General features: G+C 36.8%; 3 protein-coding genes across 3 annotated transcripts; 1 reads left to right on the forward strand and 2 right to left on the reverse strand.

The window, feature by feature from the left end:
• Positions 1-306: 306 nt before the first annotated feature.
• Positions 307-3,093, reverse strand: zgc:56699 (uncharacterized protein LOC405758 homolog). Its single transcript, XM_044038021.1, has 7 exons — positions 2,855-3,093; positions 2,450-2,582; positions 2,249-2,355; positions 1,689-1,815; positions 1,537-1,620; positions 971-1,028; positions 307-875 (listed from the first exon to the last, which is right to left on the reverse strand). Exons 2-7 carry the CDS (start codon positions 2,532-2,534, stop codon positions 806-808), a joined length of 531 nt encoding a protein of 176 aa, XP_043893956.1. The 5' UTR covers positions 2,535-2,582; positions 2,855-3,093; the 3' UTR covers positions 307-805.
• Positions 3,094-3,727: 634 nt separating this feature from the next.
• Positions 3,728-9,704, forward strand: letmd1 (LETM1 domain containing 1). Its single transcript, XM_044038011.1, has 9 exons — positions 3,728-3,863; positions 5,278-5,432; positions 5,857-5,972; positions 6,277-6,359; positions 6,529-6,715; positions 7,740-7,841; positions 7,972-8,124; positions 8,236-8,332; positions 8,525-9,704. The coding sequence occupies exons 1-9, from the start codon at positions 3,742-3,744 to the stop codon at positions 8,605-8,607; spliced, it is 1,098 nt and encodes a 365-aa protein (XP_043893946.1). The 5' UTR covers positions 3,728-3,741; the 3' UTR covers positions 8,608-9,704.
• cd63 (CD63 molecule) lies at positions 9,688-20,603 on the reverse strand. Its single transcript, XM_044038016.1, has 8 exons — positions 20,474-20,603; positions 19,249-19,334; positions 14,253-14,441; positions 14,018-14,092; positions 13,824-13,922; positions 13,480-13,623; positions 12,106-12,189; positions 9,688-10,211 (listed from the first exon to the last, which is right to left on the reverse strand). The coding sequence occupies exons 2-8, from the start codon at positions 19,312-19,314 to the stop codon at positions 10,146-10,148; spliced, it is 723 nt and encodes a 240-aa protein (XP_043893951.1). The 5' UTR covers positions 19,315-19,334; positions 20,474-20,603; the 3' UTR covers positions 9,688-10,145.
• Between the last annotated feature and the right edge of the window lie 4,631 nt (positions 20,604-25,234).

The following is a 25,234-nucleotide window of genomic DNA, read 5'->3' on the forward strand; positions in this document are numbered from 1 at the left end:
ACAATTATTAAATGATTTTGGTTTCACAGTTTGGTACACATTAAATATTAACACATTTCTTTTGGTTTTTTTTTAGTATTAATAAATAACTCCCTGAGGCATCATGTCTTAAGATGGAAATACTAATTTAACCATATGTCAGCTTTTCTCTCTTTAATTATGTGAACAATATCAAATCCTTCACATTCTCAGTATAGCACAGAAATGACAATTTGGTTCCCCGGGACAAATCTGACATGAGTACAGCACAGTCACCTAAACCACTGACTAAAGCAACACCAACACCATTAACATATTCAATAAGGGTCAGCATTACAAGACAATTTAATGAAACATAATCAAGAACATATTTAACAACCAAATACTGCACTGTGCTATCAAGTGTTGTCACAGATGCTGGCTGTAAAAGTTTTCCCCACTGGTACGACACACACCAACTTAATCCTTGGTCACTTGACTCCACAACAGGATGTCTTACCCATGATTATCGCCCTTCGCTTAGAACCTCATAAAAGTATTTTTGGACAACTGTCCATTCCTATTTGCAGTGTTAAAGCCAAACTCCTCCCATTGTCAAGAAGTGCACATTTACAAGATGATTTATTTTATTAACCAACTAACAACCTTTAATAAAAAGAGAAATACAATTTCCAAACAGGGTCATGCAAGGTAAAGTATTTGGAAAAAATGCAAGCATCTTCAATATGTGTTAAGAACTTCTTTAAAAAAAAGAACTACTAATATTTAGAAATAAACAGGGCTAAACTACGCATCTGCATACCGTGAGCACAATCAATGAAATACATCATGACCATGGGAGAGTATTGGGGGCTCTAAAGCTTGGGCCAAGATTGTCAGTAAGCCGCGTCTCCTGTCTGCGGAGAAACCAAAACAAAGGAGAGTTAAACAGAGCATAGAAACTGCTCGAGCGAGTGTTAAAAAGCTGAAACAGGGTCATGGAATCACTTACCTTACATGCAAGGCCTTAGTTTCACCCCACACAAATGCAGAAGCATTATCATCAGCCTCTGCAGAAGAAAAATACCATTAGTTTAACAGGCACTTCACGGAATATCTGTGTTCATCGTCTGGACAAATACACAGGTTTAACACGAACAATTACTTTAAAATAGCAAAACCCTTAGATTAAAAATCTTGGGTAAAATATAAAAGTATTCCATCTTCTGCTTATGAAGTTTAAAGCCACAATTCACTGGTTTCACCTTCCAGGAACAACACACAAAACAACAAACCATTTTAAATTCTCCTGTATTTATCAAAAACACATATATTACTATGTTGTTCACTGAAATTGTCACACTCAAGCAATTATTTATACTACTATACTACTACTAAAGTTAACGATTTGGATACATGTATAAATACAGAATTCACGTTATTGCTGCAAGGTAAATAAACATAAAAGGAATTGGAAATGCCATATGTGAGAGGGCAAATGTTCAACAAAGCTGCACCAGATATTTAGTTTAGTAAAATCAGAACTAGTCAACATAAACAATCAGCTGTTAATCATACCTTTATCCCAGTCCTCAGACATGTCTGGGTTTACCCAGGTGCTGACGGGAACGTGCCATTTATTTCGTCCATTTGAGTTTCCACCTATTAAAAAAAAAATCAGTAACTGTATAAAACACACATAAACTGACTGAATAAGTGACAAATCGCACCATCCTCGGAGTCCACGACAACTCTGTCTTCGCATGTCTCAGTGTGGTGCGGTAGCTCGTGCTTGGGCACCAGGTGACGAGCGTTGAAGGGGCAAGTCTTCAGCTCTCTGGCCAGTTCTGGGTGATTCTGAAATCAAGACGATGTTGTATAGAATCTGATTTCCTCTGTGCATTAAGCAATTTAAATAAAGGTTTGTTCATATTTACATTCTCATACCTACTGCTTTCACCTGGTACTGCATCAAATCAAACACATCCGCCAATCATTTTAGGGCTGTCTTTTTAAATGTGGTGCCCTCAGCTTTGGCATCTCCCACACTGCATTTTATTCACTAATCTCTCCTGGTTGAAATTAATTACTTTAGTTTCTTTGCTCCTCTATTTACAGTAAAATAAACATCTTTGGTTAGGAGGACATTGTCATTTGATGTTTGGGAAACAAGGATTGATATTTTACACTATGTTCTTGATTGAATACAATACAATTGAATCAATATGTATTGTAATTTATACCTGGTCATAACCAGCATTATTTACAGTGAAACAGATCCTCAACTCACCTTCTTGCACTTTATAAGGTGGTACGGAAAGCGGCAAGACCTGATCTGGTGGTTCTTGTCAAAAGGACACTGAATAAGTCTCTCCGGGTCATGGTTTCCTTTGCTATCTTTTAGAAACAGAAGCACGAGCAAATTACACCCTGTTATTAATATTTTCTCAAAGAAAGCTGGTGAAAATGTGAATTGTGTGTTTAGTTTTACCATGTTCCTCAGCCAGCTGTGCTCTCTCAGAAGAAGCAACCCTGCAGGCACCAATGGAGCTTCCGTACGTGAGTGTATTCGCCATCTTTTCGCCTGAATTCACGGTTCACTAGGATGGTCCGATGAAGTTAACCTGAAGTACAAGGGGAGAGAAAGTCAACACGTGTGCTGCATTTTCTATCACAGTGCAACTGTGACAATCATTTTTTTTTACAATCAACTGGAAAAACGTGCCTCCCCCAATCGGCTTTGATGTTTCCATTGAGCCAGAACCCGTTACTCACGTTTAAATGCAGCTACATTTTATATTTTACGCTGGCTACGCTTTGTTAAAGGTGAAATATAAAATATCAAAACACACAAGCGAACGCAGAGCAGTTAAAAGAAAAAACATTTATGACTCACCCGTGGTCCGGTCAAGCGTGTCGTTAACCAAAACTTGGCAAGAAGCCAGTACAATAATTAACTTTATTCCGAAAACTAAAATGAGGTGACGTCTATTAAAGACAGAACATTTGGCACAAGTGTTAAAATTAGTTAATGTTGGAGTTTGTAGTAAAAAGATAATGTTTCTTAATCTTTGGTTCTTGACGTCGGTCGGATCAGTTACGCTGTGGCGCCGCCTCTTCGGTCGTTTATGTTTGTGCGCAAACATGTGACTTCCTGTTATCGTCACATGGGTTTGGATTAAAAACCTCGCGAATTAACTTGAACATTCACAACAAAATTAAGCAACATTCAACTGTGACTGTTTTTATTAGATGTAAATTCCGGGCCCGCATTACTAATAAGCATTATTGTTATTGTTATTGTTATTGTTATTATTATTAGTGTTATTTAGAGATAACATTATTTTCAACATTAAATTCAATCTGGCGATTATTTTCCCAATTAATTGTTTGGTCCATAAAATGAATGAAAATGTTGAAAATGTTGTTTGGTGTTCCCCAAACCTCGTCACAAACCTTATCTTTTCTTAGTAAAGTCTAGTTTTGTTTTGTAAGAAACTACAAGATAAGATGTGTTTTAAGTTGAATTTACGTTGAAAAGGGAGATAATATGTGGTGTGACCGACCGGATTAGCATGCGTTTCATCCTACTCCCATTTGAACAGTACTTTTTGTTTGTTGTATTGTTATTTGTATGTTTTTTTGTATGATGTTCGAAATAAACATACATTCATAGGTGTCTATTACGTCATTACGGTCGTTGGTATGGAGCGCTCGCTTTCTCCTTTGGTGTGTACGCCATATGAGGGCCATTACGGTAACTCGGCGGGGCTTCAGACCAACATGGCGCTGTCCTGTTCGAGCCTGTGTAGCCGCTTGTCTTTGGTCCGTCTGTTTGTCTTGAGGACAAACAGGACAACAGCAACAACTGGACTTTATTCTTCGTACGTGTCCCGTGAGTCCAGGTGATGTCTTAACTCTTTAAAGGTTCACCTTCCGCGACTTGTCACTCACTTTTATTCACATACTACCTGAAACCGCGCTAAGCTAACTGCCTGTCAAGATAGTGACGTTTTTTAGCAAGAAACATCTAGAACGTGTATGACAAACGGTTTTAACATTTAATTAGTAGACAGGATATTTACTTCCAATATCTACAACTACAATTCATACATAATGAATTTACGACTAGACAAAAGTATGTCACATATATCTGTAATGGTTATTCCAGATAGTGAAACTTGGTGATTAAATGTTCAAAACGATTTAGAAATGCTGAGCCATCTCGCCATGTGTCTGTCTGTGTTTGTTTACATTCAATTCAGTTGTGTTTTGTTTGTATAGCGTCAAATCAAGGCACTGTACATAGTAAGGCAGAATAATTCAGTCATTCGCACAATGAGTAAGCACTAGGCATCAGTGGACAGAGAAAAAACTCCCTTTTAACAGTAAGAAATCTCTTGACAGAACCAGACTCAGACATGTGCGGCCTCTTTACATTCATTACTGAGTACTCAGGCTGTAGCCACTGACCTTTGCATGTTCTTACCTTGCCTATCATAGATTTGTCCAATAACGTTGCAGAAAAACATGACCATGGGTGATTATATTTCAGAGGGTTTAACGTCAACTTTATTTAGAACTGTGGAGGGCACCATTACACCTTAAAAGTACATCTTGATGGAAATTGTTATTTTTAGCAGAATGATATTTAATTGAGGCAGTGCACTGAAAAGTCAGAGAAACCTCAACTACATACCACTCAATCCACATTTAAACAGAACTGGTCCACAGTGTACACCCCCCAATCTCACAAGGTTTACAAATGTAGGTCTTTATTAATGTAATAATGTCTTCCTTGTGCCATAATCTACATCCCTATTGAAATCCTTCACTCTTTGAGTTATGCTGCTCACTGACAGTCAAATTCGGCCAAAAATATAGCCTCCTTGACAAAGGTAGTTTTATTCTTATGATGATCTAAGCCCATAGTTCTCAAACTGTGGTACATGAGCTTCCTCTGGTGGTACTTGGAGGAAAATCACACAAATACTGTTCTATTGTACAGTATATACCAGGGTATGTGATCGGAGTGGAGCTGAAGAAGTTTGAGTGGGTAGAAAATGAAACATATTATCTTTCCATCTGAACCTAATTTCATTGTACCTGTATGTGAAGTATATGTGAGGAAGAGGAGGATGATGAGAGCAAATTATCTAATTGGGAATAAATCTGCCTTCTGTGAAAAATCCATAGCTGACTTTGCTTGAACTATTTACACCACTGTATTTTAACTTTGGCTCCCAGGTGGTACTTGATATAAAATATTGGAGAACCACTGATCTAAGCTGATCACCTTAACCTTTTTTACATGTCCAGGTTGCCTCTGTGTAGACTCTACTCCTCGACCAAAGTCAGGCGAGGAATTGGTGGATATGTCGCCTCCAGGCTCCAGTGGGCAAATAGCAAATATGAATTATTCCTCAAAAGGAGATTTCCCCGTTTTTATCAGATCTACCATACATTTGTGGAAGGTAAACTAAATTATAATTAATCTGTGAAATATTCTTCATGAGATGATATGCAATATACCACTGTTTCCCAACCCTGGTCCTCAGGGAACACTGCCCTGCATGTTTCAGATGATCAGCTTGTAATCAAGCTCTGCAGAAGCCTGATAACGACCTGTTCATTTGAATCAGGTGTGTTGTAGCAGGGCAACATCAGGGCAGTGTTCCCTGAGGACCAGGGTTGGGAAACACTGCAATATACCCAAACAAATGTCTATAATGTGCTTTTTTTAATATGACTTCATTGATTCAGTGTAATTAAACTGACTTTGTTTAATTTGGTATCTGAGTGCATTTTTTTCTGTAGGATGAAAAGTAATTTATATTGTAGATTCAGTCAATATTCTCTATATTCGTAAACATTGTTGTTACAATTGAATCATTCCAGGGTTCAGGTTATTGTTCCGAGATGCCAAAGAAGTGAACAGGATAAAAATAAAGATGTTCTCTGATGGAGTGAAGGTCCAGGATTTACCGTACAGAGAGATGGAGAAACTCAGACAGGTGGTTATCTTTACCTGACACTTGATTTGTTTTCCAAATACAAAAATGCCATACGTTTGTTTTTCAAATGTGACAGTTTTCTGTTTTACTTTAAAATTAGCATTGGTAAATGTCACTAAAGACTTCACAAAATTGTATTTTTAGACATTTGAGTACAACAATTATATTAGTTTTTTCAACATTTTTTTCAGACTTAAAATAACACAAGCTGAATATTATCTATGTATTAGCTTCAGCTGAACATCCAATAGATATTGGATGAAAGTTGATCTGCAGATTAAATTGTTTGATATTTTTTCCCCAGTTTCACAGGGACATGATAAAAGCCATCCCACTTGTGATGATATCAATCCCTCCGTTTGCCAACTACCTGGTTTTTGTCTTGATGTGAGTTACTTTTTTTATTTCTTTTCATATTAACACATTGGTAGCCTTTGCAAAAGTATGTTAGTACAGTATTTTGAATCATGCTTCCTGTATTGTTCCTGCTGATGCATATTTATTCTCCCGTCACCCCTTTGTGTCTCTCCTCTCATTCCCACCTGTTCCCTGCCAGGTACTTTTTCCCCCGCCAGCTCCTTATCCCTCACTTCTGGACTCCCAGTCAGCAGTTGGAGTTTCGGGCAGTGTACAATTCCCTCAGAGCCCAGCACCACTGGCCAGTGCTCAAAGGGCTGGAGCACACAAGCCACCAAGTCAAAGACAGTCAGCTACAGAGTCGCCTCAGAGACCTCTGCAATAAAGTGAGTGAATGTACTAGAGAGTTTTGCTGGCAGAGATATATTTATAAGAATGCTTTTATAATGGTGAGGAACAGACACAGCTGCGTCCCAGCTGTACATTCTTCAATCTTCTTTGCAAAAATGCTTTAAAATTTGATCTGTCAGTTGACTTTATTTCAGACACATAAGTCCATTTCAACGTCAAAGCAAATTCAATGGACAATTAAAATGTATAACATGTATAAACACCCTGAACAGAAGACTGAAGAAAATGGTTTATTCCTCATAATTCCTTACAGTTTTACAGTAATTCTTTCCCATGTTCTCAGCTAATATATCATGTATAAAGAGGAGAAACTTGTGTTGCGTGCATTTGCCTTACAGTTTTTAAAAAAGAACATGTATGTGTACTTGGTTGAAGTTCAATTATATACGGATATATATACTGATAGACAGACGGTAGAACTCGATCAACATGGTTTAATACAATGTATTTTTTATAGCACCAACTTTAGAAAATCAGAGAAATCACACGGCAATCAAGCACTCAGCAAGAGGAGAAAAAAAAACAGGAAGAACCTCTGGCAGAGCTGTAGTCGGGGTTGTCAGCCGTACGTCTCCTTCAGTTTGGGAGAGAGGAAAAAACATGAGGAGAGAGGAGAGCTGGGTGGAGAGGGAGAGACGAGGAACAGTCGTGTAAATGTTGTGTTTGATCCCCTTCTGACATTTTGTTGTTACAGGCCGTTAAAGTTAAAACTACACTGAGTCATTAAGTAAATGTTCATGTGCAGATTGCAGCACCACCCAATTTCGGTCGGTCGACCCACTAACTGTTTAGTTAGCTGTCTGAACCAACTCATTATGTGCAGTTATGTACAAAAGTATTCTTCATTTTGAGGTAATTGTATTTTAAGTGAATGATAACAATTTTCTTCTATATTACATTTGTGCTCATGTGAAGCTGATGTGGTTTAAATATAACTGGTATTGGTTTATATTTAAAACTTACACACTACAGCTTTATGAGATGACCTTTCATTGTCAGGTGCAAAGTGGAGTGAACCCTACAGTGTCTGAAATACTTGCTGTCCGAGGCCTGTTTTCTGGACCCCCTCTGGGCTTAAAGCGGATGAGCGTGGATCACATGGTCAGTGGAATCACTCTTCTTTTACATCCTGCTCAAACTTCTCCTAAATGTTGCTCCTTGAATGTAAACGGTGTGTTGAACCTGAACAACTCTCGTCTGTGTCTGTCTCTCAATCTGTCTTCTCAATCAGAGGCACATCAGCCCCCTGCTCTTCCTCTCACCCCGCTTCCCGAGTTTCCTGATGGGCCGGCGGCTGAACAGCCACGCCCTGGAGTTGCTGCAGCTGGACCGCGCCCTCAGCAGGCTGGGCCCTCACCAGCTCAGTGACGCCGAGCTCAGACAGGTTTGACATTCTGCGTCTGTGTATTCACCAGCCAAATGTGGTTAATATGATGAACTGGCTTATTTCTCTGTGAACGGAACATTTCAGTACACAATGTTTAACTCCCTTTAGGCTTGTTATGTGCGGGGGCTCAATTCTGACCAACTTGGTGTTAACCAGTGTCAGGAGTGGTTATCCCGGTGGCTCCAGATATCCTCTTCATTAAAAGGTATTTACATTTTCAGAGCAGAAGTATTACATGGCATGATAATGCATAATTGAATAAGATATTATTTTGTAATTTAAGTTGAGAAAATACTGATTACACTGATTCCCTCCCATTGACTTTGATTGATGCATTTAAAACTTTAAAACTCTATTTTGTCTTAACGTTGCTTTTTTTTCTTGTATTTTTTTGCAGACTCAGAGTTGTCGCTGCTTTTACACAGCATTGTATTTCTCTCAGCCAACTACCCCCATGGTCTCAACAACAGGCCCCACTGACAGGAAGCCGGTAGCGATCTGCTTCTTTTTTTTTCCTGCTTACATTGTCATTTGTGTAGTGAGTGATTTTGGGTTCCAAAACCTCTTGAACCAAAGCTTATCCTCAAGAAATATCTACTCTCAGCTCTGAACATCTCTACGCATCTGAAATGATAAATACAATTTAAGCACACTATAGATAACTTAAATGAGATATGGGATCATACTTTATGAGAACAATCAGCTGTAATTTGGCTTTTTTGTGTTGAACTGATTGTGTTACATTAAGCTATGTTTTTCTTATTGCCATTGTTTGTTATCACTTAAATGTGCAGCCTTATCATCTGTTTACTTCTGAGCTAACATGCATTACAAAGTCAAAGATAAATCAGATAGTTATATCAAAGTTCAGCAAAGCTTTTTACTCTTCTGTAGTTAATACCTTGCGAGAGCAAAGGTACAATTGTTGCCACACAACATTCCATTCATAACAATCCGTATAAAAGACCTTACACACGAGCATGTTCACAAAAGACTTGCACTGTATTTTCTCATACCTCACTTTGTGCTCTGCTCGTTTTTTTAATGTAAAGAAGTGCTGGTCGAAATTGCGAAAACATTTAATTAAGGAACTAATTGTGTTAAAAAAAAGGAACAAGTGGTCATCATGACAAATGAGCAGATCACATTCTGCATCCCAACTCGAGTTATTGTGTGGTGAGAAGCTGGACTGTCATCCTCTTAAACCCCTTTTCGTGATGCGACACAGGTTGTAAAAACTGTCTAAAAAAAGCTTTGATGGCACTTTATTGTTTACTTGATTTCTTGGTTTAGAGACTGAATGACATTCAAGCTTTTTGCCTACGTTCAGTTGACGGTACAAAGAGGAACTGCACATCCCTTGTGCTGTTTGTATGGTCTTGTGTAAAGTGTGTAATAGGAAGAGTCATTTGCTTCATGTTTTGCAAGAACTGACACATCTGCAATGTTCAGTCAAAAGTTATTGTTTGTTAGGATTTGCAAATATTTTATATTATGTGTTCAAGTTTTGAATGTCGTGTTGAAGTGCCAATATTACATTGTTAAGAAGTGTGTCTGAAATAAATACCTACACGGTGCATTTATTGTTAGTTTTCACATTTACAGCAATTTTCCAGATCTAATTTAAAGAGTCTTTAATAGAAATTGAAACAGCAGCCTGGAACCAACAAAACAAAACAAATAATTAACTTGATGCCAAACAGGGCCAGAGTGTGTTAACAGAAGAAGCACAGTAACAGATGTTAGAAATCCTCCAAACGAACATGAATATACATCGTCAACTAAGTGGACATGAATCCTCTCTAATATTTGCATTCCTACATATACACAGTATAGAAGCCGAAAGAACGTAAGCCTATGAAAATATAAACCAAAAAAATCAATAACAAGGGAAAATAAATTGTTCTGTGTGTTATGTGACATGAAGATACTTTTTTTTTTTTAAAGTTTCCAAATGAAGCTAGCTCCCAAGAAGCATGACCTGAACAGCGAGCTAATACTCCGATGTGGAGTTTGGATCACATGACTTCATAGCCACTGCGAATGCCTCTCATCAACAAGCAGGCAAAAACAAGGCCAAGGATCTGGAAAGAAAAAAAAACACAAAAAGTGGGATTTACACTTCACTTTACCTTACAATCCATTTAAATAATTAGTCATTATTGGCATCACTTTGATACGTTTATGCAACGTCACAACATTTATTTAAATCTAGATTTGTACACATTTTATCTTTTATATACATTAATATCAGGTGTTAAGTCTTATCCAGCACATCACACGTGGCCAAACTGTTCTTTCACCAATTATATTGTGGAATATGCCCAGAAACCCCGGTCGTCCAGCATATTTATGTCAGATGATGCCACATAATATTGTTGAAACTAGACCTGACCAACTGAAGCAACCCTAGATCATATGTGATTTTCTTTGGCCAGGCAGTGTATGAACATTTTGTAAATAGTCCATAATTCAACTGAATTTTAAGTGTTTAGTGTAAAATCACAACATATACATACTATAAAGGGAAACTCAACAGTTCCCACTATGAGAATACTTTGATGCTGAGCACATCTTTACACAGCAAGTGGTTAACAGCAGAAAAACATGACTCCAGGGGCATGGTTCAATAGGGTTTGTATTTCGTCTCCAAATTAATCATGGGAATGTTTAGGGCATAACATGCAAACCCTTCAAAAGTACCATATTTAATTCCCTTTTAAAAGCCAGGTGTGGCTGCACCATGGTGTGGTGTGGGCTTTTATTTCAGGCAGTAATCAGAGTAAGTCTTAGAAATATCTGCCAAGACTAAAATACAAACGGAGTATTGTCATTTGCTTTCATCCTCTTCAAGAAAAAAGAATGCCAACCAACCCTAACCCTAAACTGACTACACCTCATTTTAAATTCAGCACGCCCATGCGTTAGCAGATTGGAGCTATTTAATGGGCGTTGGATTGGAAATAAACAACAGTGTAAGCGGCTGATAATGTCATCACATTGGCGCTGGGTGTTCAGTTTGGGCTCAAAGAGTAAAAACTACATCATAAAATGGCTTTGAAAAAGTTAAGGGTGACGTGTGTAAAGAATGTATTATATTACAACATAAAATGACCATAATGTGTCAGCAGAGATTAAGGAAACTGGCTCAATGATACACTGGCTTCAATGATAACAGTGCTGCTGCCAGTAAATCCAAAACATTTTCATTAAGTGTTCATGTTTTGGTCTGTTGTGCCTCACACCACCAACCACTTTATAATGTAGGTAGTAAGACTTAAGTTTAACACACAGGATGCCAATAGCGTGAGCAGAGACCAGGTAACTGCACTGAAATCCTGAACAACAGTGGACCTTAAAGCTCCTGTACCCTATTCTAAATTGTCTTGACCAAACCAAAAGAAAAACAATGGTCTGCAATAGACATGTACAGTAAAACACAGATGACAACAGTCTGCGACAGACAAGCTGATGCGGATACTTCTCTTGCAGACATGGACGTAACACGGGGAACTTCAGCCAAGGTGAGCTAACACTCCCTCTCACGTATATTACATTTTTATAGTATGTTATTGTCATTGCGATGTCTCCTCTTATCGTGTGATAACACTTTCATTATCAACTTCTGCCAGTTTCTGACACGTGGAAATGAACCAAAATGGTTAAATGTTTATAAAAATGTGTATGTGTTTGTGCATGAACACTGTGTAATGTTATGTGTGAATGCAGCGTCTTGTTTCTGTTTTTAGGAAATCTGGCAACCACACCCCTGCAATTTTTTTCAATTGGGATTGCGGTACGTGTTTGAAACACTTCATGCCACTGTTAAACATGTTTTACATCTATCACCGTTGACACTTTTACTGCATAAAAAACATCAAAATGAACTGGTTGAAGATGTACAGCTCATCCCGATTATTGGTCAGATGCACAGTGTGTTTCTAATGCAAAATGATCTTGTTTACTGATGTTACATACCTGCAGGACGGCAATAACAATAGCTGCAATTATCACCCACAGGATGTTTTTCTCCAGTATAGCCTCAACTGCATCATGACAACCCTGCATGAAAGAAAGAAGACGGAGAGACACTTTGAATTATGGTAAAAACTTTAACACTTTTGTTTTGTTGATTCACTATAGTAACCCAAAATCACAGACTGTCCTTCAGTCTGAGCAGCACATGATCCTCATATGTAACCCTGGGTTACATATGAGGGGTGAGTTTGGGGTGAGGAATGCATTGTTTTTAGTGTTGAATGGGCTTTGAATGGCAAAACCTGTACCTGTATACACACTTAGTTTGCACTGACAAACATTATCATCTCACTGGACTTATGTTCCTGTTTAATAAGTTGTGTGTGTTTGGCTCTTTTTAAATGCAAACAAACTGTGTTTTTAGCTTAATTTTGTTGCTGAAAGTACCTTCATTGATGAAACCAAAATATGAGTTAGAAAAATAAAAGATAAAGACGAAGACTAGAGTTGAGTCGTAGACCTGTTTGGGTTTGTTAGTATGCACAACCTCTTATTTTACACTCAAGCCCAACCAATATAAACACAGTCCGACGATGCATCAGCTGATAATGTGTAACTGAGTATGCTGGTGTGTGTGTGTGTGTGTGTGTGTCTGTCAATAAGTAATAATAAACTGTATTTCAAAACTTTTAGAAAGGGTGTGAACAGCTATTACATAGTTTGTCCATCAGTGAGCGCTGACATATTTATATCCCCAGGGATACTCAAAAACATTGTTTGTTTATGTGAAAAAATAAATCAAAACACACTCAGCTGTCCCAGAGCCACATCAGAGCTGTAATTACAGAAGTTAGCCTTTATTTCCCTCTGCTGCTGCTGCTGCCTCGCATTTAAATTACTATTGTTGAAACTGTGTGTTTTGCTGTGTATAAACCACCACAAGAATTATCCCATTATCACTGACTGAAATTCATTTAACTTCAACAAAAATGCACACATTTGAGCAAATCTTCACACCAGATCGGTTTTACACACAATTGCAGAGACCTTGTCGAGTTAAGACACTTTACTGTGCCCTGCTGTTCTGTGGACAATTACTTGCTCTATAAAACCTTATCTTGGTTGCTACTGGCACAACTGGGAAATGGTAATTATTGACCGACTGCTTTAATAAAGGCCAGAGCGTATTGGCTACACCGTAAACAGAAACATTAGTTCCTGCTCAGTTGTATGTCAGCTGTTGTTTGAGGAGTGTTTGCTATGTAACCACAGGTGTTGCAAAATCAACAAGGAGTCAAATCATGAGGATTATGAATATGACCTATCACATGGTGAGTGACTTCACAAAAGCATTAGTCACTAGCAGCGACTCACCTGCTGGTGGACTTTGTCCGGATCCGTCATGGTCCCGATGCCACAGTTGGTAGAAATGGTCACACAGCATGAGTCAGGCACCGATTTCCGGTCAGGCATGAAGTCTCTCCAGTCAGAAGAACTGTTTACGCCACAGCATTTCAACTGAAATTACAAACGAGTCATTTAATACGGACATACCATCTGCACGCAATGTACAGTCGAACGATTTAACTCGTGTTAACGGATGGTGTGAAAAATAATTCATATCAACGGCGCCAAACCAGCAGGATGCAGCCATGTTAGATGAAGGTGTTGTCACGCTAAGTAAACAGTGAGAGAGAGAGAGTTTCCAGTGGACTCACATCCTTCTGCAGTCCGTCCACAGTGTCTCTGAATTTGGGCGAACTGCTGTTGTAATTGGAAATCATTTCAGTGAGGCTGTCTTGGACGACGTCAGAGATCTGAAGAGTAGACATAAAAAATGGCAGTTAAACCTCAACGTCTGCAGGGTTTTATGAGACACACAAACACTTGTGAATATACTTTATACGCTAACCTTGTTTCTGAAAACATATCCAGCGATGGCTGCAGCAATCTCGACAATGATGATCAGTCCGAGAAGGATGGCAAACTGCACAGAGGAGAGAAATGAAAAACACTGATCACTCAAAACACTACGAAAGGTCATAATCGTACAAGTTCAAATGGTGGTTAATTGACCTTTATTCAAATATCCACAGAGCTGACTATTTGTGTTTTATGTTGAACAGATGCTGAGCTGTGTGAATTACCGTTGTGACCATGCAGTAGTTCTCTTTCCACGCTCCACAGCAGCCAAAGAAGGCAATGAAGAAGATCACCACGCCAATGACGATGATCAGTATGGGACCTCCTGAGGCTGCCACGTCATTCATCATGATCGTGTTGTGCAGAGCCACCTGGGCCAGGATTCCCACCACGATTAACGCTAGGCCACATAACTGCATGGAGGTAAAGAGGATGGTATTAGGTTAGGTTAGGTTATGCCCATTACACATACAGTATGTATTCATAACGTTATTATTTGGTCTGGGTGTATTAAGGAAAACTAACAACATCGAAGCACAGACCTATTGTATTTACTGTACTATGTGCTACAAAAATTGATATATATATTTGCTGCACTCAAACAAAACTCTTAAAGCCATAGCGCTATGTTTAACATTTCTTTCATTTAAATTTCCAGAGACAAATATACACAAAAATGTTTGTTTTTCCGTGTTGAAAGCTTATGATAAAGTGTCTATGTTTTTTGGTTTTTTTGGTCATCTTACGTAAGTGGCAGCTACATTTGGGTTGCTTTATCTAAAAGTTGCTTTATCTGAGTAACCTTTGTCGTGTTGATCACTTGGTCTAAACAGAAACTATGTAAGATTATTTGTATGCCGTGTTCTTAAGGTCAAGCAATACTACCAGACTTCCCTGAGAGAGTACACAGGCCAACGGTCACAAGAAACATTTATTTTTTTTGAGAAGTAGAATTAACTTTTGCAACATTTTGTGGACACTTTTTTGTGTTTTCAGAGTGTTTGCAGCCGTCTCACTTGACTAGCACAATGTTGCTGTTGCCTTTAGCTGTCTGTCTTGACATAAATGGATCACTTCCTGTGTGAAGTGTGGGTAAGCCACCAGGCAACACGAGACTGCTTGAGAAACACAGAGAGAGCTGTGTGGAGCTGATCGGTTTAATCGGCATTGTGTGAACTTATTTGACACTTGTTAAAATGAAATAGACATTTTGTTTTGTATTTTAAAAGTTACACACTATTCCTTTAAGGAGAGTCTTTGGAACTATTTAATCAAGATGAAGTTTTCCTCAAACCCTCAAACCAAATGAGTAAGCACTAATTCTAAACAGATGGAAGGAAGTTACAACAGCTTGTGAGTTTGGCTGTGAAATGATCCGATCACAAAGTGTGATGCGTCACTGTTGTGGGTGGAGTAACAAGAGGAGTTTATGAAATCTTTCTTATTACTAAAGAACAGTTGCACTTTATTACCTTTGCCAAGGAGGTTATATTTTATCTGTAGGTTTGTCCTTGAGTTAGCAACTTGGCAGCTTCCTATCTACAGTTTTTGACAGTTCAATTTATTGTGATGAATGAAGTATGTTCCCATCACATTTTGGTAAGAATCTACCAACTGATGATGTCCCAAAAAGTGGTATGTGTATAGAGGATCAGACACTCCAAACAGATTAGGCAGCAATTTACAAGTTCAGATGTGTATATCTCGACTCAAGCAAATTCCTCCTGATCTTAACAGATCTTAACAGATCAGGAGGAATTTTGCCCTGTTTATCTAAGATGATAATTGCTATAAACAGGTAAAGTTCTATATAGATCTAGAAAAATCTTCTGGAAAATGGCAGTGTTTAGTCCTTGGCAGAAATCTGAGCTCCTGTTCTGACTGTGATCCATCAAATGTGATCCATCAAATACACATTTAAAAACTGTGATTCGATTTTTACAGGCCATCATTGACAAAGGGATTAAACAATGCAAAAAAGTTGATTAGTAAGTAGATAAACATGACTTATCATAGTATTAATTATGTAACCACGACAACCACTAAACTGTGATTGAATTGTAACTTTTAGTTACAAGTTCAGTTTCACCCCCTCATTCAAAAACATCAAGCTTCAAAGTTGTCAGTTCACTTTGTTGATAACTGTGCAAAAATAATAAATAATAAGTGAAAAACTACTGATTACGGCAGGCATACAAGAGTGGATGAGAACGTACTAGATGAAGATGAAGCATAAGATCACAAGGTAATGTTCATAAACATTACATTAGCAATTAGTAAAATGATTATTCAATTATTACCTGTCTGGCTGTGGGTTTTTATACAATAAAAATCTGACTTCTTCGTTCCTCTATGACAAAGCAAACATTAGACAGAACATTTACACCGTTTTATGGAATTAACCATTATAAAATATTAAATTACCGAATGATCATTTATTGCAACCGTATACAGGAGTGTATAGAATTAACATAATTAACAAATCAGTAATTCAAAGAACATTCTGCATCTATTATATTAATTGGCCTTCAAGCATCATTCTGAATAAATGGTGCTATGAATATCAATGTGTTTTGAATTTTTCACAAAGTCAAAACCAACATATATATATTTATATATATATATATATATATATATATACATATACATATATATATGTATATATACCCCTGTATATAGTTTACATGATATACAGCCTCCCTGCTCTTTCTCTCTTTGTATCATGTTAAACTACTTTTAATCAATATTTGAAGACATCATCCAGAACTCCTGTTCCTGTTCTGTTTAAATTGATATGCTGTTTTAGGATCACTGTTTTTACTGTGTATGAGATTTGACTAATCTTTAATTTTTATATCATTTTTAATCTTGGCATTGTGTACATTTTATGGTGTATGTTTTTATTTTGTAATGTAAAGCACTTTGATGGATTAGGACTCGTGGATTTTCTGCCAAGCAGTTGGTTTGTCAAATCCATTTAAAGACACCACATTTGGCCATTTCTTACTTTTACTAGTTGACAAACAATAGTAATGTGTATTAAATGGCTTTAAGTGTTAAGTTGTTCCATATAAATGTCCTGTTAATCCACTAATCACATTTTTGTTTCATCTAGGCTGATGAATAATCAAATTTTGTGGCTGCCTAATAATGTAATCGGCAATTCAGACTGATGTATTTTTTTTTTTGCTTTTTGCAGAGGAACATGTCTTCATTGAGAAGAAGAGGGAAAGTTCAACTGTATTATTTTCTTTCTGTACTTAAGATGATTGTTCTCTCCAGTGGCTTCTGAGCATATAATGTTGTTGGAAAGAAATTACAATAAGCCTGAGGAACAACAGCTAACAGCTAAACTGGTTTTACTACTCTTTGAGATTAAATGTTTTTGTTAATTGTTGAAAGTAAAGAGCTATTGCACGAAAATGACCCATTGACACTGCAAGTCAGATGACCTCCATGTCTTATGAAACAATATCAGCCCCATTTGTAATGTTATCCATGTTAAGCTCTCGCTGCCACTAAAGGCCAGTCCTTGTTGGCACCACCAAAGTCAATATTTAAGCTAGAGTCACATGGGTGGTTAATGATGGCTAACGTCAAACATAAAAGAGTGAACACAAATGGTAAACAGAGCAAAGTAGGTGCTCTTACTCTAAAAGCAGAATAAAATAGAATAGAATTATGGAATTTAAAAAAAGTCTAACTAGTTATATTGTGTATACTAGGTCGAGCTGAAATGTTATTTGAAGACCAAAAATGGTCTTGTCATTTGGGTTTTTTTTTTTAAGTCGAAAAACTCCCTCACGGCTGATTTGATGTGCTTTGTTGGGTGGAATAACTCTTCCTCTGCCATATTTGAACAATTGGGAACAGACAAAAACAAAGCAACACAAGCCGCAACACGTGGTGGTTGTGTAACTTTGTTTTCGTTCCGTTTGAGTTGCGCTGAACTATATATGTGGTTTCCCGGGCTTCCGGCATCATCTTTTCTGACAATATTGAGAAAACGTCACGATTAATATACCGTAGTGTTTAATATCACGATTAATTGTGTAATCAAATAATCGTGACATCCCTAGGTGGGACAAAATATAGATTTGGTGATATATCATCATCCTTCCTCGTGCAATACGATAATCAATATGCCAGGGCAAATATTGATATTTTAATTGACAAATGAAGGCACTCTAAGAAAACACTGGCCTGGCTGAAGAAGAGGGCGTTTACAGCAGGATAATGGTGGGAAAAGCTACATTAAGAGATGCTCCCATCCACGTTCAATACACTTTATGCACTTTGTTATCAAAGTTGTGAATAAGTAGAGAAACTTTTGACTTTTTATGAACATTTTGTTTTCTTCAGTTAGACAGATATCGCATTAAGATTGTCTTGCATACTGATGTTGATATTGATTATCACAGAATCGTTGTATCGCGATATTATTGGTCCATGTATTGTGTATTGTATCATTTCGTGAGGTACTCTGTGATTTACACCCCCACTCTGCCGTGTCTGGGTTTAGCAAGCTAATGCTATCTACCAAACTTAAAAACAAAAAGTGCTTGTAGGAGAAAAACCCTGAGCCCTGTAGTGCCCTGTATTATAAATCCTAAATAAAAGAGTTCAAAAGTGTTGCAATGTGTGAAAATAATGACTAGTTCTATAATGTTCACTGTAAAGACAGAATACAGCTTTGTCATACTTTACACGTTGTAAATGGCACTACAGTATATCAGTTATGGATGGGTAAAAAATAATGAGTCACATGATCCTGTTTCACTTTGAAATGTGGTCATAAGATTCACATTCCATCGCCATCCTCTCTCGTGCTAAAGCCCTCAAACAAACCATGACGAGACTGCAAACAGATTAAAACCAGGAAATGGGAAATTTCATCCAGGATATGGCCCACAATGAGTCAGTTATTCTACTTGGGATGAGGAAAAACGCAGGGGCAGTGTCAAAGGATATGTGCGCATGTGTGTTCATCATTACATACATACACACATGCTTAGTCACAAGGTAAAAAGTAAAGAGAGATGTCACACATTTATTCTAATCAGACCAACATCATTGTTGTTTTCTTTAATTTGCCAACCAAAAGCTCCCCCTCCCTCCCTCCTGACTTAACACTGAGGAGAGTGTAGGTTTTGTCCACCACCGACTCTGTTCCCCTTTTTCAAGGTAAACATTACGCGTGTGTTTTTGACGGTCACTCACCCAGAAAAGGAAGTTGAAAATGAAAAGCAGGTACTTGACACATTTCATTCCCCCCTCTATACCCATGGCTGATGAGGATTTGTTTCCTGAAGGGGGAAAAAAAAGAGTTGTATTTTATCAACTTTTCCAAGGCAGAGCAACATTACATCAGCTGTAATATGAGCAGTTGCGGAAGATCTGAGTCATTTTACTGTTGAAGTGGGACTGATTCACACTACAAGCGATAAAGCTATAAAAGGAGCCATGACGGTGACATGATGTGATGAATTCAACATTTATTTACTACTATATGTAAGAAAAACAAAAAACAGCATGGACAGTTGGATTATATTCCCACTTTGAGTTAACTGTGAATGGGAAAATCATTCATGTGTATAGCTCGTCCACATACAGTCCACAGCATGCATCTTTTAATCAGCCCAGGACATTGCGATTTATAATAACCATATCAGAGTTTCTTGTCTATCACTGTACAATGTTCAATGAAAAAAAAACATACCTAGTAACATTTTTGGTAACATAACGTTTTAAATAACATCAGTAACATGTATTGGTAACGTTTTTATTAACGTAAGTAGAACTTTTGTTAATAACAAGAACATTTTGTATAATACATTCTTGGTAATGAAAGTAGTGTTTTCTGTAACATTAACAGCGTTTTTACAGCACAAAAACTACAAATCTAAAATATCGTGAGAGAAAGTCCTAGAAAACGAGTGAACCACGGGTCTGCCATTGTTTGACTAGGTTAATTTTCTAGCGACACGTTTATACATATTTAACACATGATAAGAATAATCAAAGCTCAGGTTTTCTATTTATAATAAGCGAGTTCAGCAGTACCGTACTTCAGATCAATCAAACAAAGAAAAATCGGATCGCATGGTCCGTAAAGGTGTCACTGTTTTTGTGGCCAGCGGTCTCTTCAGACCGTTAATCGCCACTGAGTTAGCGACAATAGCAGCTTTGTCACACACACACACACATAGGCCAAATTATATTAACATGATTTGATTTGTTAGAGTTTTCCCAACTGTGTTATTCATAAATAAACACAGAGGGCTGAGCAGTTTCTGGTTGTTCCCGGCTATTGAGCGTCTTCTGTGCGACTGTCTTTGTTTGTTGAAGAAGTGCGTAGTTCGTCAGGAGTGGAACATTCCGCCCGAAAAACGGACAAGAAAGGGTGATCAAACCACACAGAAAATTAAGCGTTTAGAAGGCCTACCTTTGAGTCGTCTCTTAAATCCAGCAACACGGGGCAAAGACGACGATGGTTTGAGCTTTGTTGGACTATATTTGAGCAGTTTATGGTCCCACCCTCGGTTACTCTGCTCCCACCTCCTTCAACTTCTCAGTTATTGACCATAACTTTTTTTCCCTGCTGCCTTCACGGTCTCCTCGTTCAACTGAAAAACGCCCACTGCCTCTGTTTGCGAGTACACAGTTGTACTCATTTTGCAGTTAATGAAATTTTAATAACAATTTTCATTTATTTGGTAAGTTTGACATATAATTAAACAAAGAAACAGTCAATTCTGTAGAAATAACACCATACCACTTTTTTACATTTAGTGTACGATACTGATATCTCAAACTCTATCTTACCAGAAAATGAAGTTGAAGTCACTTTTTTATAAGTCTTAAATTATATGGTATGGTACCTCAGTGGTAGGGCGGGTTGTCTTTCAACTGGAAGGTTGTAGGTTCAATTCTTGGCCCTGGTAATCTATATGTGTCCTTGAGCAAAACACTTAACCCCATGTTGCAACGTATGAATGGGTGTGAAAGATGTGTGAATGGGTGAATGGTAAAACTGTAGTGTAAAGCAGCTCATCAAGACGAGAAAAGCTCTATATGAATACAGACCATTACCAACTCTTCTTCTGATTTGATTTGGTAGTAAAGAGTAACAACGATAGAGGAAATGTAGTGGAGTAAAAGTACACCGTTTATTTAGGAAATATAGTGGAGTAAAAGTAAAAGTTGCTAGAAATATAAATAAAGTAAAGTACAGATTTGTGAATTTTGTACTTAAGTACATGTACTGCCGATATTAGTCCGATCCAGTCATTTTAGACCCTTAATTATGAAGCTATTAACAACACATTTGTTCTGAGTCATTTCAGAGATATAATTCTCCAACTGTGTAACAAATATTGAAAAAAGTCAGCACTAAATCATTTTAAAATATGTATTATTAATATATTATGAACAAGTTTCTGTGAGTTAAAATGAGAAGTTAGTTTAAGAAGATTGTGAATTGTACATTCATCCATCCATCCATCCATTTATTCATCCATACTTTTATAGTTCTGACTGTGCAAACATGCTTGTGTGAAATATAAGCACTTTTGTGATTCTCATGTTTTCCAAACATATTTGGTCAGTAAAGCATAATTTACTTTATACTGTTTTTAAAAAAGTATTTTATTTGGTAAAATGGTAAGCACCCTGTAAATGTAAAAACCTTAGAACGGATCATTTGAGAACCTCTGTGGTGGTTTACATAGGCAACACACAGAGAGCATGAGTTCAAGTGACAACACAATTTTCCCCAACGCTGTGAATCTTATTGTCAAAAGTAATGTTGTAAAATGACACAAATGAAACAGCTGTGGATTTCTAACTGATGGCGGTAAAGTAAACACTGTAAGCACTAACCAGGATCTGATCTGACTAAAAAGACATCAATCAAATCAGGACTGAAGCCTGAGCCAACGCAAACAGTAGCACGACAGATGGAGCACGAGTCAAAAACAGGAATTATTATTAATGCACATTAACACACAGTGGATTACACAACAGCCCAAGAGTGTGATGTGAAATACATGAATCACACACACTGGCTCCACCTCTCAATGGTTTCTCAATAGTTCCTTGAAATGCTCATGCATCTATGTGTCTAAAGTTTCTGCGTTAAGATGTGCATGTCCTGTTTTCTTAGTAACATACAGTACTTCTACACATCACAGTCTCCATATTAAAAAAGGTAAATAATTGGATTAAATGTTGCTGTATTGACACTGTGGACTATTTCATTCCAGAGGACACTTCACGAATGTCTACGTGCACCAAAGTGTTTTATGATCGGTGCATGTCCGACTGAACAAAGTGAACTTGTTGCTCAAATTTATGGTCATGTGGCAAAAGTCACAACTTGATGTGGACGCTATGGAGGAATTTAGTCTTGAAAGGTCACAGTTTTGTCATATAACCTTTTGTTACATTTCAAGTCAATGGTCACTTGAAAAAGTTGATTATTATATTACCCTCTTTTGTCAGTTTGTTTGTCAGAACTACATGATTCCCTCGTTATTCTTGTGGACCAACATCTGCGGGTCTCACATTAACACTTGCTGTATAATGTCATTATTACATAATAATAATTTTCTCTATATAGCCCTTTACAACAACCCACAGGTGACCAAAGTGCTTTACAAAATAAAAGCATTGCAGACACTAATTGCATTAAAAAAAGACATGGCATAAAAACAAAGAAACATAAAACGAAGCATGAAATTACCAATTAAAAACACAAAAGAATAAAAAAAGTGAAATAAAAGAATAAAACTGTGCACTGCTGGGTATTAAAAGTCATTCTGAATAAATATGTTTTAAGTTTGGATTTAAATAACACGAATGTATAACAAGCATATACTGTAAAAACAAACACATTAACAGATTCTAAAGGACCAATAATACCAATTTATATGAAGTCATATACAGCAACTACATTTCATTTATTACATATGGTTTATCAGTCATAGTTGTTATGTTGTTTTCCGTGGTACACATCATTCTGGTTCATGTCCTTTATTTTAATAAAATGACAGAGTGAGGAGTAAGAATATTCATAACATTTATGTAAAATGATTTAATCTGTTAAAAGACAATATAACAAAGAAAAAAAAAGACAAATAAATCAATTGCAACAAATAAGTTGAACATAAGTTATATTGTGGATTCTTAATAAATGCTTTTGTATCTTTGGCTTCTTAGACATCCTGAATTAAGCTAAATTTAAGTTATTAACGTGTTAAAGTGTTTCGGGTTTTTTTCATAACAGGCATCTATCTTGACCTCTCAAACCAAAAAAAAGGGCAGATGTGACGATACCACTAACAATGGACCATGTAATATCTTAAGTCATATATACCTTCTTCACAAACATTTACACAGACCGTGTGTCCCTGTGTAAATACTGTCAATGACGCTTCGCCTTTTCAGCAAAGCAAACAAAGCTACAAACGACAGTGTTATTTTTAGGAGCAGGTTCTGTTTTAAGGCAAGGAAGTGAGAAAATGTTGGTAGCTGTTGGGTTATAAACATTTTGCTTTACATTCATTTTTCAAATCTCATCTCTTTCAGTATCTTTTTCTTGTTTTTTTCTCACTTGAATTCACACCATAGCACAAAGCTACTGGTAATCCTTTATTCATCCTTCAGGAATGTCTCATCGTATTTACTTACTCCGCCAATGTCAAACTTACAGGTGTTCTTACAGACAGCAAAGGATTGGTATGGGAGTTTTCTTTAGGGCAGCTATTAATAACAAAAAAATGATTACAAACAACTTAAAACACAACACATTGTTGATTGATGTGAGCAAATACAGGATATTTTAAGGAAAAAATGTGTACTTATTCTGCTTTATTCCTGGTTGTCGGATGTCCGTTTCTAAAATCCTGTGTTAATGACAAAAGTAGCAATGAAACAAACATAACAGGATAAACAACACATATCATATTGCATATACTCTACGTGCTGTGCCGTTTTACTACATTATTTCAAATCCCCCAGTTGGAACCCAAGGGAAAAAACCATGAAATACAAACAGGAGTGGTTCTGTACAGTGATGGGCCTTTTACACAGCAGCCATTTTAGCAGGGGAAAAAAAACCCTTGTGTGTCACATTAGTGATGGCTCCTTTAAGTTCATGTGTGACAGTGAACCAGCATGAAACCTGAAATGGAGGAAGCCAAATAGAACTTAGTCATTGTTCACTTGATGATTTTATCTGTGCTTCTTCTCCCTCTGTGACCTGACAAAATAACCTATTTTTTATTTTGCTATAAAATACCCAAATTACCTCAATTATTTAGGTAAATAAAGCAACTATGTATATGTATATGTATTTTTTATTATTAATGAAAAAAATAAGTAATGAAAAACAAGAGAATGAAGTCTTAATATTAATACGTCATAATATTATGAGAAAAAGTCATACCATTTGGAGAAAAAAGTCATACTGTTTGGAGAAAAAACTCATAATATTATGAGAAAATTGTCTCTAGAATAAAGTTGTAATATTAATTATCTTGTAAAATGATGAGATTTCTCATCATTATTATGGTTTAATTACATTTATTATTATTACTACTATTAAATAGCAACAGAATGCAGATGTAAGCAGTAAGCACTTCCTTTTCTTCCTCTTTCATTAGAGATTATTATTATTTCCTCCTCCACAAAAGAGATGATTTCCTCCAAGTCTGAGTGATTCTTTTTTGAAATAGACTGTTTCTTGCACAATCTTTTCAGTTTCTTGGACAAAATTCCTGATGCCGATGATGATGTGGCTCTGATGAGTCAGAAAGATAAAGTATTTCTTCATTTGACACCCAAACCAAAATATAACTTCACAAAATGCTCCTCATCTAGATCTAGATTACTTTTTACAAGGATTTAAGGCCACATGTTAATTCTTTTTGGGAAAAAAGATTAAAGTCAGATAGTTTTTTTTATTTATTAAAGTCAGAATTCTGACTTTGATCTCAGAAGTCAGGCTGTTTTTGTTTTTTATTTATTTTTTTAATTTAATTTAATTTTTTTACATGTGGCCCTAATCCTCTTCCATAGGTTTGTGACTTTTAATCAAACATCCAAAACAGCAATTTGACTGTTAGATTGGGATCCACAGAAAAATTCCTCACGATATTCTGTAATTTTACAGATCAAATATTTTTTTATTAAAGGAAATGATTGC

The sequence above is a fragment of the Solea senegalensis genome, linkage group LG11 (assembly GCF_019176455.1).
Source record: "Solea senegalensis isolate Sse05_10M linkage group LG11, IFAPA_SoseM_1, whole genome shotgun sequence".
In the NCBI taxonomy this organism is placed as follows: Eukaryota; Metazoa; Chordata; class Actinopteri; order Pleuronectiformes; family Soleidae; genus Solea; species Solea senegalensis.